Source organism: Tauraco erythrolophus, chromosome 7 (genome assembly GCF_009769465.1).
Source record: "Tauraco erythrolophus isolate bTauEry1 chromosome 7, bTauEry1.pri, whole genome shotgun sequence".
In the NCBI taxonomy this organism is placed as follows: domain Eukaryota; kingdom Metazoa; phylum Chordata; class Aves; order Musophagiformes; family Musophagidae; genus Tauraco; species Tauraco erythrolophus.
In genome coordinates, this window is record NC_141471.1 from 24,581,235 (window position 1) to 24,598,148 (window position 16,914).

The window sequence follows — 16,914 nt, forward strand, 5'->3', positions numbered from 1 at the left end:
TTTGGAAAGTCCATCTGTGTTACCCCTGGGAGTCCAATGAAGCACACTTGTTGAGATAGAAGGAAAGGGATAACGCTGTCTGTCTCCTATTAGTAGTAGAGACAGTGTAGTTAACCACTAGAAAATTGGGTTCATGTGATACCTTGTGCAGAATTCAGGGTTTTTTTTTTAAGCAGATGTGCACTAGTACAGTTGCCTACAAAAATATTTGACATTTGCCTGAGTTTGCAGTAGCTGCACATATGCTGCACAAGGTTTTTTTTTTTGTATACAGCCAAGCACCTGACAGAGACTCATGCCATTAATCATTTAAGCAAAATTTCTTAAGCACTGAGAAAGGTTTGAGCTCTGCAGCCCTCACGAGCAGCACTGACAGGAGGATTGCAAGCACATTGGGCAGTTTCTGAAAAATATACTGCTCACGCCTTTATGTGACCCCTTGTACCTAACAGATACATGAACAAGACTTCTGCTAAGGGTAGAGCTCTATGGACACTGCTAAAGCTCTTTTGGGACATTTTTAATTGTTTCTAGATGTTGTTTTTTTTAAAAAAAATTGTTTTCCTTAGTGGAGGCAGATGGTTCAGTTCCCCACAGAAGGAATGCCAACAGGCCAAATGTTTCTGCAGCTTTTTCACAAACAAGGTTGATGAAATGGCCTGATAAAACAAGTTTTCTATTAAAATTGGAGTTATCCAGGAATGATAATGAGAGTTTTCTGAATAAGCTGACAGTTTTATTGGGAGCCTGTATTAAAACAGGTCCCAGGGAAGATGCGTTTTGCCAAATAGCGATTCTGACCTCTGTTAATTTGCGCTGCGTTTCCTATAAGCGTTTGTCTTCCTCGTTGTTATAACTGATACGAACATCTTTGGCTTAGACTTTCTATTATATATTGTCTTTTTGCAGCAGGGTAACCCATGCATCTGAGCCTGGGCTTTCTCTCGCCCACCAAACCCCGGCCCAAGGCATAAGCCCAGGGGGTTCTGACCACCCCCAAACAGGGAGTCGGGATCACAGGTCAGTCTCACCTGCCCCTGCATTCTGGGCTGCCGTTTTATCCCGTGAAAAGTCCCTTCCCTCAGTATACAATAGTTTCACTGTGGCAAAACACGGTGACTGCTTGGAGGTGCTCCTGCTGATGCAGCGCTAGCTAACCTTCCTCCTCGCTAGCCTGAGAAGTACGAGTACTCTTGAGCCCAGGTCTTTTGCCTTGTTGCATGTTGCGCTACAAGCCAAATGGAGCTGTTGGTCTAGCTATAGGCTTACGTGTAAGGACACCTGTGTTATAAAGCAGAATTTCTCGCTCAAAGAAAATGTGGATTCTGGCCATTGTTAATGAGCACGTGGCCAGGAAGATCAACCTGACCTGAGAGCTTTCTAATGGTATCACGTAGTGGTCTGCAGTAATTTGAGTTTAACCTTTCGGTAACAGATGAATTGAGGGTGGTGAACAACAGTCTGCAATACAACCAGACCCAGAAAGCCCTGCAACACGGTTGTGCAACAACTGCATGCTTCGATATCATGTTACACTTTGTTTTCTAATACAGGAAACCAGATTGGGAGTGTTTCATGGTTACCAAAAGACCCTTTCAAATGAAAAAAAGCAAGTCAAAAGTACTGCAGCAAGTACAAGAAAATGTGCAGGCGCACTTACAATTTAAGCTAAAGCAGAAGTTTATTAGTTCCTGGTGATGCTGGTGTCAGCCTGTTGCTTCACTTGCGGTTCATCTGTTGCTGTGCTACCACTTTTGATGTCTTCCTTCTCTGAGAGCCCAAGCTGGAAAGCATAAAGCACTCCTGATTCCTGATAAATAAGCGAGCTGAGGGAGCTACTTAGAAGCACTTGTGGCTGAGGGCGAGTACTTTCTGAGAGCTGTGGCTGTGCTTGTGCGGGGCGGGGAGGAGAAGTTCCAGAGCAAAAAAGGAGCAAAAGAAGTCGAAAAGTGCTGCCGCTTTTGTTGTCAACATGGTTTGAAATATAGTGGGGGTTGAATGACATGATCTGGCCCAACCTTTACTCATCTGAGCAATCCCTTGCGAGGCCTGTTCCCATGGTTGATGTCATTGGAGTCACTCTCATAAACAAGGGTGACGAGAACCAGCCCAGAAATACCAAAAATAACTTAAAGAGGAATCTTATTTCCCATTTTCCTTGGTTACAATTTATTTCCTATTTCAGAGTGTGCCAGTCTGTATTATATAAAGGTGGTGATCGCAAGTAATCATTAAATTTGCTATTCTTATACATCAGGAACAGCTTTTGAATTGTACCAGGCAGACTCCTGTTTCTACATTGCCCTTTTTTCTTAACGTGACAGAGGGAGAGGAATTCGCTAATCTTGTTATTGAGTGCTAAGAGAAACCAGTTACAAAAAAAAATTTTCTTCTTCCCTGGTAATGTTACTGTCTGATAATTAAATACTATTTATATTTCATAGTTTTCATGTAACTAATATGAGTATGCAGCTCAGACTTTCTTCCTAAAAGGTGTGGTTTTGGTATCAAGATTGCTTCTGTAGAATGTGAGATAACTCTGCAGCCCACCTCCATTAAAGCTTCTTGTGGTCCTACCAAATTAAATGATCATTGAAAAATCAGAGGGTTATTCGCACATGAGTGTAAAAATCACCACTGTATTGGCAAACAATTCAAGCCTTTTAATACACTGAGGCCGAAATTCATTCCTGTAGAAAGGGCCAAGCCCAAGTTTCTGTGCTCGTTAAGCTATTGTCTTGCAATTCTAGATGGGTGCAAACGTGTATTTTCAACAAGCAAACTGCAGGATTGGAGCCAATATGCCCCTTCATCCTTATTCTGAGATCATGAGAGGAGTTCAAACCTTGAGCTTAATGCTGGCCATCTGCATAGGAGTGAATTTTACCCTTAAGACATTCTAAATGAATGATGTATCCTAAAAAGTTTCCAGGTTAATCAGACATATTGAGTCTTGTTGTAGGTCAGATTTTCTCATGCAGTTGTACACGTTGCCTAGTCCTCACCCAACATTCATACTGATTTATTTGCCATAATCACTTGCATTTTGGGGATGAAGACATCCTTGCTAAGCTTGTGCTGTGTGTTCACAGATTTTCTATTCTTGTTCTTCTGCTTTCTCTGTTCCTTCCATTGCTTTCTGCAGGTATTTAAACCCATGGTTCAAAAGAGAATATAATGTAGCTAAGTGGGTAGAAGATGTGAATAAAAACACTGAAGGACCATACTTTAGGTATTTTGTAAATTAATTCTATATAATTTTTAAGACCTATTCCAGCATATACAAATACCTTGGGACTCCTACCTTGTATAAATCAATACAAGTTACTGTAGGTGCAAAGGGCCCCTCTTCTTTTGCTGCATTTTGATGTCTGTTTTTGGCTTCATGTGCACTTTACCGTTCTTTTTCTGAATGTTTTAATGAAGCCATTGAAAAGGGTGTGTGTAGTGCATGCGTTTCCACCATCATCTATAGCTTGTAGTAGCTTTCTCATCATTTTATGCCAAGTAGTGTTTTATGGGCATGAGACATATTTGTCACTAATAAAGTAGTATTAACTAAAATAGAACGTAAATTACTGAAGCAAGTGGTTTCATAACACATTGACTCTACCCACTGTCTTATATAGTGCATACTAAAATTTGAATGAAGAAAGAATGAAAAGTAGTGGTATTTTACCCTCAGCGTATAATGAAATAACGAATATATTGTGATTGGAAAATTAAATGTATGAGAATATACTCTGTGCTCTATTTATCAAACCACTAATGAATCTGTTACAAGTGAGTGTAGGGTTCAACAAAAAATATCACTTGGTTTTTAGAGGGGAAAGTGTGTATTATTTGATACATTCCAAGTTAAAGAAGCTTGCATGTGGCTGACCTCCCTGTTGCACATGAATCACGAGACTGAGAACATTTTAGTAGATTTCCAAAAGACACAATCCCACAGCTGAGATAGAAGCTTGCATCAGCTGAAAAAATCAACTGGCATGGGAGAGAATGGAAGGCAATTTATGAAAAATAATGTAAAACATGAAAGATATTGATGAAACTGTAAGTTGACATATCAAAAATGAAGCTGAAACAAGAATTACTGAAACACAAAGAAAAAGAATACAAAGTAAAATCTTCAGCCAAAACAGTGATGGATGGTAAGAACGAGTAAATAGAATCTTAACAATAATTGTACTACATTAGTAGACCTAATAATTGTGCAAAAAGGGTAGAAACATTCACTAATTATGTTGAGTGTGTATTTAGGAAAAAAACCGTGATGGACTTGTATCACAAGATGCTAATGAAACACTTCTATTCCAGTAGTAGCACTGGCAGATATTAAGTGCCAGAGTGAGAATTTAGTAATTTTTAGAACTAAAAATGTCCAAAAGTCTTAAAAGAGCATAAAATTGTCACTTTTTGAAGCCATTTGTGTTTACTTTGAAGAACTCTTAAATCACAGAGTAGGTTGCAGAAAGGCTTTCCAATGAACAAATAGGGCAAATGAAGTAAATTTAAGCCTGCCAGTCCTGATCTCAGTCCTGAACAAGGAGTAAAAATCCGTGGCGTAAGATTCCAAGGCTTACGAGAAGATGTTGTGATTTTGCCAGCCAGTATCAGCCAGGTCTCAGTGTTGGTTCTTGGACATTCAGGCAGGGCGTGTTGTGAATCCAGTAGTTTTGCCATTGCTGGTTTTAGCGTTGGGATACAGAGTCCAGTTCTGGTGTCCAGAGTTCAACAAGCATGTTCAAAAACTGGAGAGATTTAAGCCCTGACAAACCTTAGAAGGGACTGCAGGGCCTCAAGCTGTTCAGTTTAATGGAGCAGCTAAATGCTTACCTGGTGATAAAATCCATATAGCTGCGTATGGAGCAAAACCTTTGTGGGAAGTCCTTTAGACTAGCAAACTGAGTCTGATAATGACCCAGTCACTGGAAAGTGAAATTAGGCAAATGCACACTAGAAATGAGATGTGTTTTTGTCAGCAAACCTTTTCCTAAAAATACCCTCGGGACCTTTGTTGTTCAGGCGAGGCCATCAGTCACTCACCATAATCTAAGCCCGTAGCTGTCTTTCTGGGTGTTTCTGTCAGAAGCAGTGTGGTCACAAAAAACAAAGACGCTGATGGAGAATGAAGATAGCACTGGTTTAAAGTGTGTTACTTTAAATGATTTAGTTAAACAGGTTTAAATTCCTATGTGAATACTGTTATAATTTGGTTTTCATCTTTTGATGTCAATATATCTTGATTTAGTAACTAGAATAAATTGATGGGAGCGTACCCTGCCCCTGAGGGTTTTCAACTGTTGCACTGAATGAGTCACATTTCTAATTGTATTTGAGATAAAGCAAACATTTTTGGCATGTAGATAAGAATTAAGCTGACCCATGTGAGTTTTAAGGGCTGTATGTCAGCAGAGATGAAACATAAATTAAAAATTTGACACCATAGAAGCTTACTAATGACTGCCTGCAGCAGTAGCTTTAGAAATAAGAGAGAAACTAGAATAAATTTAGAAACCTGTATGTCCTAATTAATTGAGGTAACCATGAGGAAGTATTCTGCAGGGACATTATGGAAGGCAAAGGGTCAAATCTCCTGGGATGAGTTGCCATGGGCTTATGAGAGGTTGAACTGAACTGTTTCTCCCCAAAGCTCAGGTGCAATTTTGGTTAATCTGTCACAGACTGGAAAATATTGTTCTGAGGAACGGTGTGTCTGAACACCATATGGCTGGGTTTTGAGGCTGTGAAGTGATTCACGAACAAAACAAAACAAATCTTATTGGGTAAACCAGAAAGTCATGCTGAAGTTAGGCTGTCCAGCTGATACTACAGTTTAGGAATCATAGCCCAGGATAAGACATTTACACTGGATAATTAGCTGAGTAGTATTTTTGTTGCTAATCATCTTTGATTTCTCTTTTCTTTTAAAGACGTCCTGAAAGTGGCACTGCTGTTTTACTTGTCTCCCTATAGTTTTAGCAATAATGTCTTGATGACTGGTGCTGTGGCAGGCAGAGTTGAAGTAGAATCAGCAAAAAAGACAAAAACACTTCCTACAATTCCTAGGAATGTTGAAAATAGAGATATTAGTCATCACAAAAACTTTCTCCATCAGCTTAAAAAACCCGTGTATAAATCAAAGTTTGTCTGTCTGACACCTGATGTCCTAGTTACTTATCTTTTTCCCTAGTCTACAAGTCTAATGGGTGTTTCTATATAATTACTTTTTATTAATGATAATAATAATAGTAGCTTTCTGGCACCAGAAAGCTCCCAGCTGTGGGATTCTCTTCTGTAAGAAAATAAGATCTGTAAAGAAAAATCTCATTTTGCTGCTCAAAGTCTAGATTTTAATTTTATATGCCAGGCCATAGCTGCGTAACCCCAGCAATAAACCCAGACAGGAAACCTTTCCCTGATTTCAGCTTTGCTGCAAGGCATGCTGTTTTACCAGTGGGATACTACTACTTATTTTTGTTACTGCCAATTAGAGTGGCTACTGCACAGACTGACCTTATGAAATATGGTTAAGGATTACTTGAAATCCTCACTGAATCTTGAAAGACTCAGAAACCATGATGGTATCAGAAAATAAACTGTCAGAATCCCAAAATGTGGCATTTCTGTACATAATTATAGACAGAAAAAGACTAGAAGGCACCTTCTGAAGCAATGAGCTGCCTACATTTGATCTAATGCAAATATTCACAGTAACTTAGATTCTATGGGAGTTTTTTAAGTATAAAAATAGTTTACAAAGAAAACAGGTTTTTTGGATGGAGACCCAGGATGCATACCCAGAGGGAAAATGACCATCTCATATCAGAAAGTCATTGGCAAGGAGCATGGAGGGCAGGAGACAACAGGCTATCCATTTCCCTCCTATTTTTTCTGTTCTTTGGTGGTTTTACTTTCTTCCTTGATTTCTTCTCAGCTCCTCCTCAGCTGACCATTAGGCCAGAGTTTGCTCTGATGCTGTGCAACATCCACTTTGAGCATCCAGCTGCAGCCAGGGCCATGACAAGCCATTAGCTACCTGTTCCTGCTGAGGCAGCTTTAGGCTGTGCTTAAAGAAGAAAAAAAAAAGTTCTTTCTCACTGTTTCTTTCTCTCAAGAATTTTTTAAATATTTTTTTAAATTTTCATGGCCTCCTTTCATCTTCCAGTTGCTGTAACGAATTGCAATTGCTGGAAAGCTCTGTCAATGTGAGTCGCTCAGCAGCAAAGGCAACAGGGATCCCCCAAGGTCTAGAGTAAGGGCTGTGGTTCCCTGGTGAGGACGGCTTCGTCCCCATTTCTTGGATGTTTTCCCTGTGGGATCTGTGGCCAGCGTGAGGCCTCCCTGTTGAGGAGAGCTGCCATTGAGGAGAGAGACCCTTTCTCTTAGGAAGCTCTGCCCTTTCGGAGAGAGTTTTCCCCATTACAGCCAAAGCAAAATATTGGCCTTGCTGGCAGCCAGTGATTAAAATGCCTATTGATGTCAGTAGGATCAGGATTTCATTTCAAGAATTAGGGAAAAGAGTTCATTAAGGTGTGTGAGTGCCTGCTTCTGGGGCATTGCTGTGCAGTGCTTAAAGTGGATGGCTCAAGCCACAGCCTCTGCCTCTTCTGCAGCCTCCCAAGCCAAACCTCCCCTCCGCTGCTGCCTGTCCAGAGGAAACCTGCGCATGTCTGTGGTTTTTAAAAGGAACTGCATTTAAAATACTTAAATGTTTAGCCACAGCAATGTTTTTAGAAGATCCCAACTTCCTAATCTATGCTAATTTAGGCTGATGTCCTACAGAAAGCTGAACCCATGGCAGCAAAGGTCAGGTTAGGCTGATAGTGTCTACATTTGGGCTTGAAATGCTTCTGCCAGGTTGAATGTTAAGTGAATTTCATTAAATTATTTCAGCTTGTGAAACAGAATGAAGTACAGCTCATAAACAATTCAGATCTGTCGGGGCCACCTGCCTTGACTTCAGCTAAAGTGACACTTGAAGTCACAAGATGTTTAGTTGTGTGACCAGGTGACACATTTCACACCGTCTCTTGTGGGCCAGTGCTCTCCCTGTTTAGGTGATGAGTGGGTGAAGCAGGCAGGCGCCTGGCTGCAGGAGAGCGCATGCAGATGTCCTCCCACTGCCCCAGCGCGCGGTTGTCAACCCAGCATGGTCTCCCCACGCTATTAGGTTCAGCTTCCAGAACAGAAAGATGGACATGAAGTGGCCAAAGATGGACATGAAGTGGCCACTGCATCTTGTTTTCTGATTAGAAATGAGAATTCTTGCAGTGCATTGAGGTGCATGGCTTCTTTCAGAGTTGGCAGTAAATCCTCTGAATCTCTGTTGTGCCATATGCAGGGCAGAATGAAGTCTGAAACCCAGTCTGCTTTCCTAGTTTCTTGTATAGATTTCAGCTGGGAACAAGATTTGGCATGAAAGCTAATGGACGTGATAGCAGGAGAAGTAAAACCCCAGTGAAAGCTAAATGGATCCCACCTTTGACCAAAACTGCAAAGTTTTGCCTACCTTTAACCCCAGCATTACCCGCAAGCGTCCCTGACTGCTGTCTGTCTTCTATCCTGTAAATGAGAAAGGTCATGTCTGTCTCTTTCTCATTTAAAGTACGTGTAAATCTGGGATACACAGCACATAAACGATTGCAGGGCGGAACCTGAAAAGTGGTCAAAACCACCTCAAACAGCTACATTTGTCACACAAGACGCATCGTAAGGTCTGTGACCATCAGCTTGAGCAGTGGTATGTTTTCACAGTCTCAGTAGATGGCACTAAAGATGATAAAACCAGCCCTTAACTTGTGTAGCAGAAGTAAGGGGCGAGGGCCTGTGAGGGGAGGGCGAGGTCATTTCTTTATGTGTGCAACTGCATTCTCGACGTATTCAGCTGTAGCTTTGCACGTGCAGGTGAGCCGTGTCGTATGCATCCGTTAGGTGTGCAAACCGTAGGTGAGCAGGCAGTGTGAAGAGAGATGGAGAAGAAGGAAATACAGGCAACTGCACTGGAGGTCTGGGCTTAAAAATCTTTTGGAAAGGCAGCATTGTGTTTGAGTTACAGTGCAAAGTTACCTCGCTCCAGGCTGAGCTAGGGATCCTGCTCGGAGGACCTGCTGGGCGGGGAAAACATTCAAGATGCCCCATCCTTGGGGGGGTGAATATAGTGTCTTCCAGGATCACCTACTCAGGCTGATGGACAGGTAGATTGGCCATAGCTTTCCCTCTCACTATGGCCTTCTCTTGTGATGCCTAAAGTAACCCATGGGAAGAGCCTGTGGTGTGCAGGAGGTGATGTTGTGCCTGGTTGTGGCACAAGCGATGAGAGATGCCTTGATTCTGCATGCCAGCTCCTAGCTGTGGTACCTATATAAATGAAGAGCTTTCTGATAGGGCTTGCCAAGTCAGATCTAACACCCCCAGTTCCTTGCTTCTGATCTCCATGTGCATTGTTATAAATTGAAATGTGGAGATTTTAAATCCTACTGCAGCTGTGGGGCAAATTAATGAATAATTGGATTACTAATAATATGTCAAATCTGCTTTCCTTATCTTACCCCCTTCCTTTTTTCCTTCTTTTGCTACTCTAGATCCACTAGTATTAGTATCCTTATCAGTCCAAGTGTGGGCACAGATGAGAGAACTTGTATGAGTAGTGAACAGCAGCGCACTGTGGAGAATCTTTCTCTGGATTTAAAAAAATAAAATTACCTGTTTTGTTGCATGTGCAGTTTGGTGCCCAGATCTGTGGTGCTGGACATATGAATGCCTTGTTTTATACTGCAGTAGCTGTTCAAAATTTTCTTTTTGAAAATGTTCATGTATGTCCAGCTCATCTTACTGGGTGATCAAAGTGCATGTGCTGAAGATGTGCTCTTCCATGTTTGGATAATTGTACCAACCTAAGTCTTTTAAGTGCTGTTGAACTTAGAGGCTACAGTGTGAAGCATTAGAGCATCATGAGCCAGATGGGAGAGCTGTCACCATGTAATTTCCATTGACACCTTCTTGCTCGTGGCTGCCATCAATCATTGTTTGTGTGGGAGACAAGAGAGTGCGCTGTTGTAGGGAGCTACAGACACGACCAAAATGATACACTAGTCCAGTGTAAGAATAATTATTAATTTGAAAGTAAATTACTTTCACTTAGATAGTAGAGATACAAACCCATTCCAGACACAAAAGAGTCCCTGCCTTGTCTGTAATCCTCTCTAGAGGAAAGGACCTGATCCTATAAATCCCAGAGCCAGGGATGTGGGGCAGTCTGCCAGTGGTGGCTTCAGTGGCTCCTTGAGATCAGTGATGTTGGCAACGGTGCTTATCACTGGGGTCTACAGCTGCACAACATGCAGTACCCTGCTGCATTTGAGGGCCTTGGAAGACCTGTCTGTAGAAACCAAGGGAAAACTTTCATCCTCAGGGACACGTGGAGTTCAGAAGATAGTAGGTAGCAGTGCTCAAGGAGGGTGGGGGTGATGTGCCTGCACTAGTGGGAGGCCTCCTTTCAAAAATGCCTTCAGTCTGCAAAACAGAACAAGGCGGCCAGGGTAACTCAATTTTTCTACTTCGAGGCTTTTTTTTTTCTTTCTTTTATTCTGCCCAGATTTAGAGCCTGATAGGAACCTCTCAAGTGGGAAAAGTGCAGAATCTCAAAACAGAAGCATAAGAGATTTTCTTGGGTATAAAATTTCAGTCAATAACGTGCTGCTGCCTTATTGACATGAAAAGAGTGCCTTTCATGTGATACAGACATTTACTTGCTCCTGCTTACTCTACTCACCTTGTACAGAAATGCTGATTGCCATTGACTAATCAGTCCATTTTTGTATATTCTCATCAGACTCTTTCTTTGGCTGGAACAATATGCACTGTATGATGCTTGCATGTCTAATAATTTGTTATTAGCACTTTGTATATGCCTTTGTTACTTCACAACTAACAGTTTGGCCTCCAAGTGCATGCATTTGTGTAAATTTATGTGTTGTTATAAAAGAATAGATTTATTTGTTATGTTTGTATCAATATAGGAGATGAGTAAGATATGCATAAAGACACTGATAATTGCCATTTAGTCACTGGCAGAAGACATTGTTCAGCTTGTATTTATATGATCACTGTTTCTATTTAGACTTCATAATGCCATGTCTATCTTTTAGTTCTGTATTTATTCAATTGCAGACTTGGTTTGTTAATTTTATTATTGTTAATTATAGTACTGTATAAAGCAGTTTAAGAAATCATTTTTGTTATGCAATACAATTCTAATAAGAAGTAGGAAATTTTTTTTTCCAGTGTTCCCGAAAGCTATAAATACCTTTATTCATATAATGAAATTATCAGACTACTGATCAAACAACTTTATCCCCCCGATATTGAGCTAATAATAAGCTATATACTTGGTTCTGAACCAAGCTTCAGAGTAATGGCAGTTGCTGTTGCAGTGCTAGGACCCGAAGACATGACATTTATTTTGTGTGTTTCAACATCTCAGGACACTGTCTCCTGCAAAGTCTCCATCTTCGTCCACTGGATCTATCGCTTCCAGCAGAAAATACCCTTACCCAATGCCACCACTTCCTGACGAGGAGAAAAAAGCCAACAGGCAAAGTGCCAGGGTAAGCGTCCCTCTTCTCTGTGTATTTTGTCAGTGACTTGATTTACTGGTAGTTTTTCAAAAGGAAGTTGTGGCAGATCAGCACCTTTGACTAACAGTGGTAGTAGCCGTGACATTTCCTTTGTACCTTTAACTCCAGAAGCTGCTGAAGGCTGAGCCTCTGGCAGTGATTAGTGCAGCGTCAGCCGCCGTGTTTGCAGATACCTGTTCAGGTTGCTCTTAAACCTGCCCTGAAGCCCAGATCTCACTAGTTTTGTCATTTCAAGCTGAGAGTGTGCCTGGGGCAGCCTTTGGGCTTCGGAACTCAGGCAGCCCTGGAGCAGGTGGTACGTCTGGCTCTCCTCCCTTACCCCTTCCAGGGCGCTGATGCTGCCAGCGACTCTTATTTGGGCTGGGGGATAACTGCTTTCCAGCTTTATGGACAGGTAACTTGGTTCCAGTTAAGGAGGATGTGGAGAGCTTGTATGAAGCCCTTGAAGAGCTAGAGGGACTTTGCTGCCACGTGCCCTGAGCCCGCCCTGGCCCTCCAGGGTGGGCAGCAACTGCTGGAATGTGCCGCGGATGGTGATGCTGCTCCACAGGGAGAGATTTCCAGCTGCTGCTGAAAAGCAATGCTAGCCATTGCTTCCTGTTGCTTCCTTTGTGTCAGTTCAGACGTGGCAGATACTTGAATAAGCGAAACACCTCTGAAATTTACTTCAGGACTGTTACTTGTGATAGCTTTAGTTTGTGTTCCTGATGCAGGTGAAGTTCCCATCACTGCTCTCTGTCCCTTTTTTTTCTAAGAAAAAAAAAAAGAAATAGAGTGCTGCTGAGGAGACCTGCATGCTGCTGTGTCCTGCTTGGGGCAGAAGGTTCTGTGCAGGGCAGCACAGGGTCTCCCAGTGAGGTGTGGAGCAGAGCAGCTGGGAGGCAGGGCTGTGCTGATGTTTCTCAGCCCTGGAGCTGTCTTGGCACCAGCTCAAACCCACAGCAGAAATTCATGCTGCTCTGAGCAGAGGTAGGCAGAAGAGAGTGGGAAATTATCTCTGCATATTAGTTAGTGTAACTGTAAGGTAAAAGCTAGCTAGTAAAAATTTGATGCTACACTGACATTTTTCCTTCAAGTTCTCTGCACTCCCACTTGTGGATGCTTATTGTGCCGACTGCAAGTGGTGCTAAAATGCCTGAGGCTGCTGACTTTGTGGTCTGAACAGTTACCCACGAGAGGCTGGGAGGTGACCCAAGAGATGTAGATGCCATTCCCCAAACAAGCTCCTCACACTGTTTGGGTAACAGCCTGTTTTACCTTGGTGTTCAATGTGTGTTTGTGTTCCTTTTCCCCCTCTCCAGCTATGGGAGACATCCATTTAGCTGCACCGTTTTCCTGGGGTGACATTGGAACTGTTTCCTTCGAATTTTATAGAAACTCAGCATCACTGAGTCGTTGGACATTCATCTGGTCTTCAGACAATTCAAAAGATCAAGAGATGCCTGTGATCACAGTGAGAACCTCCTCTCATCTGGAAGGGAAAAAAGCAGTCCTTTTTTTTTTCTTTCTTTTTTGTTGACTAGTATTTTATGGATTTGATGAACAACCAAAATGATAACAATTAACAGGGGATAATTAGCCTGGATGTGAGAGGGCTGTTCCGCATGATGACAGACACACTTACCTAGAATCCCAACTGCAGTCTGTTTGCCAGTCCTGCGAAAGACAGGTTTTTCTCTGGTTTAATGCAGTCCCGAGTCAGACCAGAGCGGAACTGGGAACATGTCTCCTGGAGAGCCCAGATGATGATGTAAACTTGTACGCTGTATGCATGAACCTTGTGTTCTTTACTTTCCACATGTAAGGGATAAACAACATACTGTAGTAGAAATTAGCATGCAGGAGTAAGAAATACAGGATTTTTTTGTGACAGGATTTCAAGCTTTGAAAGGCAACTATTTGACAGAAACGTCAAATAAACAAGGATTATATCTTTTTTTTTACCTTACATGTTTATAATCTCAGTATACAGATTGTATATATGTAAACATTTGATAATGTCAAAAATAGCTGTTATACATAAGTGTATTTTGCCAAATGCATAAAGAAATAGTCATGACTAACATCATCACACTTCAGATTTTCTAATATTACGAGCAGAGAACTTTGGAAACACAGAAAGTACAGTACTGTAAAACCGTGTCTCTCAGAAACTGGTGTTTGACCAAAATCTGTACTATCTTTTCAGTATCTTGTACTGTCTTGACAATCTCAGTTGTATGGTAGACTGCAGAAACCAGTACAGCAGCACTTTGTCTTAAATCATCGTAAGAGGAACCAGCCCAAATACGTTGTTCGGTGAGATGACCGGTGTATCCTCTCACAGGTGTAATCAAGAATGATTTGGCAGACAACAGAGTCTTTAAGCAGTGTGCGGTCCAAACTTACTGGACACTTGGGAATACTTCTAAGTAGTCAATTCCGGATGTGGTGATGTGCAGTCGTCCTGGTGAGAGTTGCTGTGTATTTTTGATAGAGCGTTTCAGGCACTGTTTTAGATGGCAAGGTGTAGCTTATGAGAAGCGTAACGATTTCACTGCGCTAGATAGTAACAGTGCTGGGCAAGTGGCCAGTTTCATTGCTGTGTTTAATTTGTTATTTGTTACTGGAATCGCCTTTACCATGCGCTTGGATGCTATGCTTGCTGCCCCTGAAGCCCCCTTGACAACTTTTGGGGGCATTAAACTTGCGTACGAGTGAGTTTAGCCGAAAAAAAAGGGGTGGGAGGCAACAAACCCTTCACCATGGAGATGTTAATCTTGTGTGTAAGTGGATGGTTAGATTTCTAACACCTGAGACTTCTAGAAGTTGTTGAAAAATAAATGTCTTTTGATGGAGAATTTTCAGTCAGTAAGAAACTAGACCATATTAAATGGGTTTATAATTCTCCAGCTTTCCAAAACTGACTAATTATTAGCTTCCGGTAGTACCGTTGCAGAATAAACCACCTGATTCTGTGTGGTGCAGTTGAACACATTGCCCAACAGCCGTATGATCAATTAATATTATTGTGATGGGAACATCTACGGTGTTTCTGAATCTTCTACCTCTTTCACATATTTCCTTTAACAAGTGAACCCAACACTTGCAGCCTTTTAATATATTTTTTTAAGTCTCTCGATAAAATTAAATATATGTAAGATTAAATTAAGAAATGTTTAAAGATGTCAGCAACTGTAAAGTATGTAAGATTTTTAGAAACACTATATTTTATGATTAGGCTGTGTGTTGGCCTACGACAAAATATTGGCCTTGGTGTTCAAATGATTTTCCTTCACAGTCAAAAGGTTCTGGTAAGTATTTTGGAGAAATACAAATATGAGTGAGTAAAAGTGGATGCAGACAAGACCATTTGGAAGGAGCCAGTCCCTTGTAATTGCTTAAGGAAAAGATTCTGTCCTTTTGTGAAGAGTAAATAAATACCCATCAGCACTGAAGAATATTTTTTGCAAAGATTTACTTTGAGTGTAAGTAACCAGATGAAACATAGTTGGTAGCGTATAGCTCATGAAATTAGGGCCTGCACCATATAATCACTTGAAATCAATATGTCTTTTACTGATTTCACTGGGCTTCAAGCAGGACCCTTGAGGAGTTCACCCACATCAGGACATTACGCTAACCCGTTAGCCTCAGTGTTACGCGGTCACCTGGAAGCTGTTTTTCTCTCACATATTAGTATCTTGTCTTTAGTAACTGGACTGTTCATCATGTGCCTTTTATTTTGTTTGGTTACAAACTGGCATGTAATTTTGAATAATCCTGTTAGATTTCTGTGCCTATCTTATGTTTACCACTGTTTACTCTTCCCTTTCTAGTTTGCCTTATCAAGAAGCAGCAAGATTTAGCAGACTGAACTGGATATAACATACTGGCTCTTTGTGTAATGTTCATAGCTTCTTGTTTCGCAAACAAATGGCTCTCCTGACTGTATTTTCAATGTAGTGTGTACTTCCAGCTTCTTTCTTGTTGTGGTATAATTCATTTGTAGCATATGATGACACAGGTATGTGTGTAGTGTAACTTCGACAGTCGCTTTCACATTTGGAGATCTGTAGTGACTGGAAGTCTAGTTATGAGCACTAAGTTTAAGTTAAATAAATACTGACTTTCACTTTGATGGTCTAGAGTTTTGCAAAGTTCCTCTGCAGAGAATTTTGCATCAGGTTGGTAACTTGACCTTGTCGTTGCACACCACCTGAAGTGGTGGTAGGGCTGTGTGAGCCTCCGAAGCCAGTGGAGGTCCAAGAGAAGTTGTTTGCTTGCATTCTGTGGTTTCCTACTTCGAAAATGCAGTGTTGGAAAGCTGCCAGACTAGTAACCTTGAAGACTGCAAATATTTTTATCCACTGTAGTTAGTTACACTGGCAATAGCAATACACATTGCCGCATAATACCTCATCCAGTCTAAAGCAGAGTACTTGTATTGTCAGTAAGATAGCTCAGTCATTCTGACTCATTCTGACTCATGCTTTTATTTTGTTTTTATTTTTATTGAATAAATGAACTAGTTATTGCCAGCTATGCTGTAGATACCTGTTGAAGTGGGGACGTTACCAGTTCTCTCAAATAGAAGTAATTGTCCATATGAGCATAGGATCTGGAGGATGAGCTATACTTAAGTTACTGTTATGTATTTCAACGTGGGAGAAGAATCTTGTATAATTTTAAATAAAATTAATATGACTGACTGATTGAGGCTGGAAAATAGAGATTGTATCCAAATAATAATGCTGCACAGTGATGCCACAGTTCAACAAGTAAAAATCTACCTTCTAATTCTGGATTTTTTTACATAAGAGCTTCAGTAATCCATACTATAGACTCTCAGTGAATATACTCAGGCAATATACCAGAAATGGGTGTGATTGACAATTTACAAACAGTTTTGTTATAGTTAAATAGGAGTTTTAGGGAGGTTGTTAATTTTATACAGCCAGTCTTCACCTAAGTTGTGAACTGAAAAGCATTTCCATGAGTGATAATTACATCCACTAACAGCCTCTCGTGTTAGTTGGCCAAGATCAAAAAGCTGCTAAATCAGTCACCTTTCCGCACAATGGCCTGGAAAGGTCTTTCCAGTGCCGTTAATACAGCTTTTGCGTTTGTGGCAGAGTAGGTGATGGAGCCTCATGCCTCATCTGCAGTTTGCACTGGCAAAACCGTTTGGTGGCTCACCCATCCTGTGTCTTTTTCACCCTCTAGCATTGTTGAAAGCCAAGTCCATAAACCTAAAAGTTGTGCCATGTCCTATTTCTCTTGCTCCAAGTCT

General features: G+C 41.2%; 1 protein-coding gene across 1 annotated transcript in view; it reads left to right on the forward strand.

The window, feature by feature from the left end:
* Positions 1–12,964, forward strand: part of ADAM22 (ADAM metallopeptidase domain 22) — a 135,573-nt gene extending 122,609 nt beyond the window's left edge. Inside the window, 4 exon segments of the mRNA XM_086615071.1 lie at positions 910–1,020; positions 3,146–3,232; positions 11,489–11,612; positions 12,944–12,964. Of these exon segments, the coding sequence (XP_086471197.1) occupies positions 910–1,020; positions 3,146–3,232; positions 11,489–11,612; positions 12,944–12,964 (343 nt within the window).
* Positions 12,965–16,914: the final 3,950 nt, after the last annotated feature.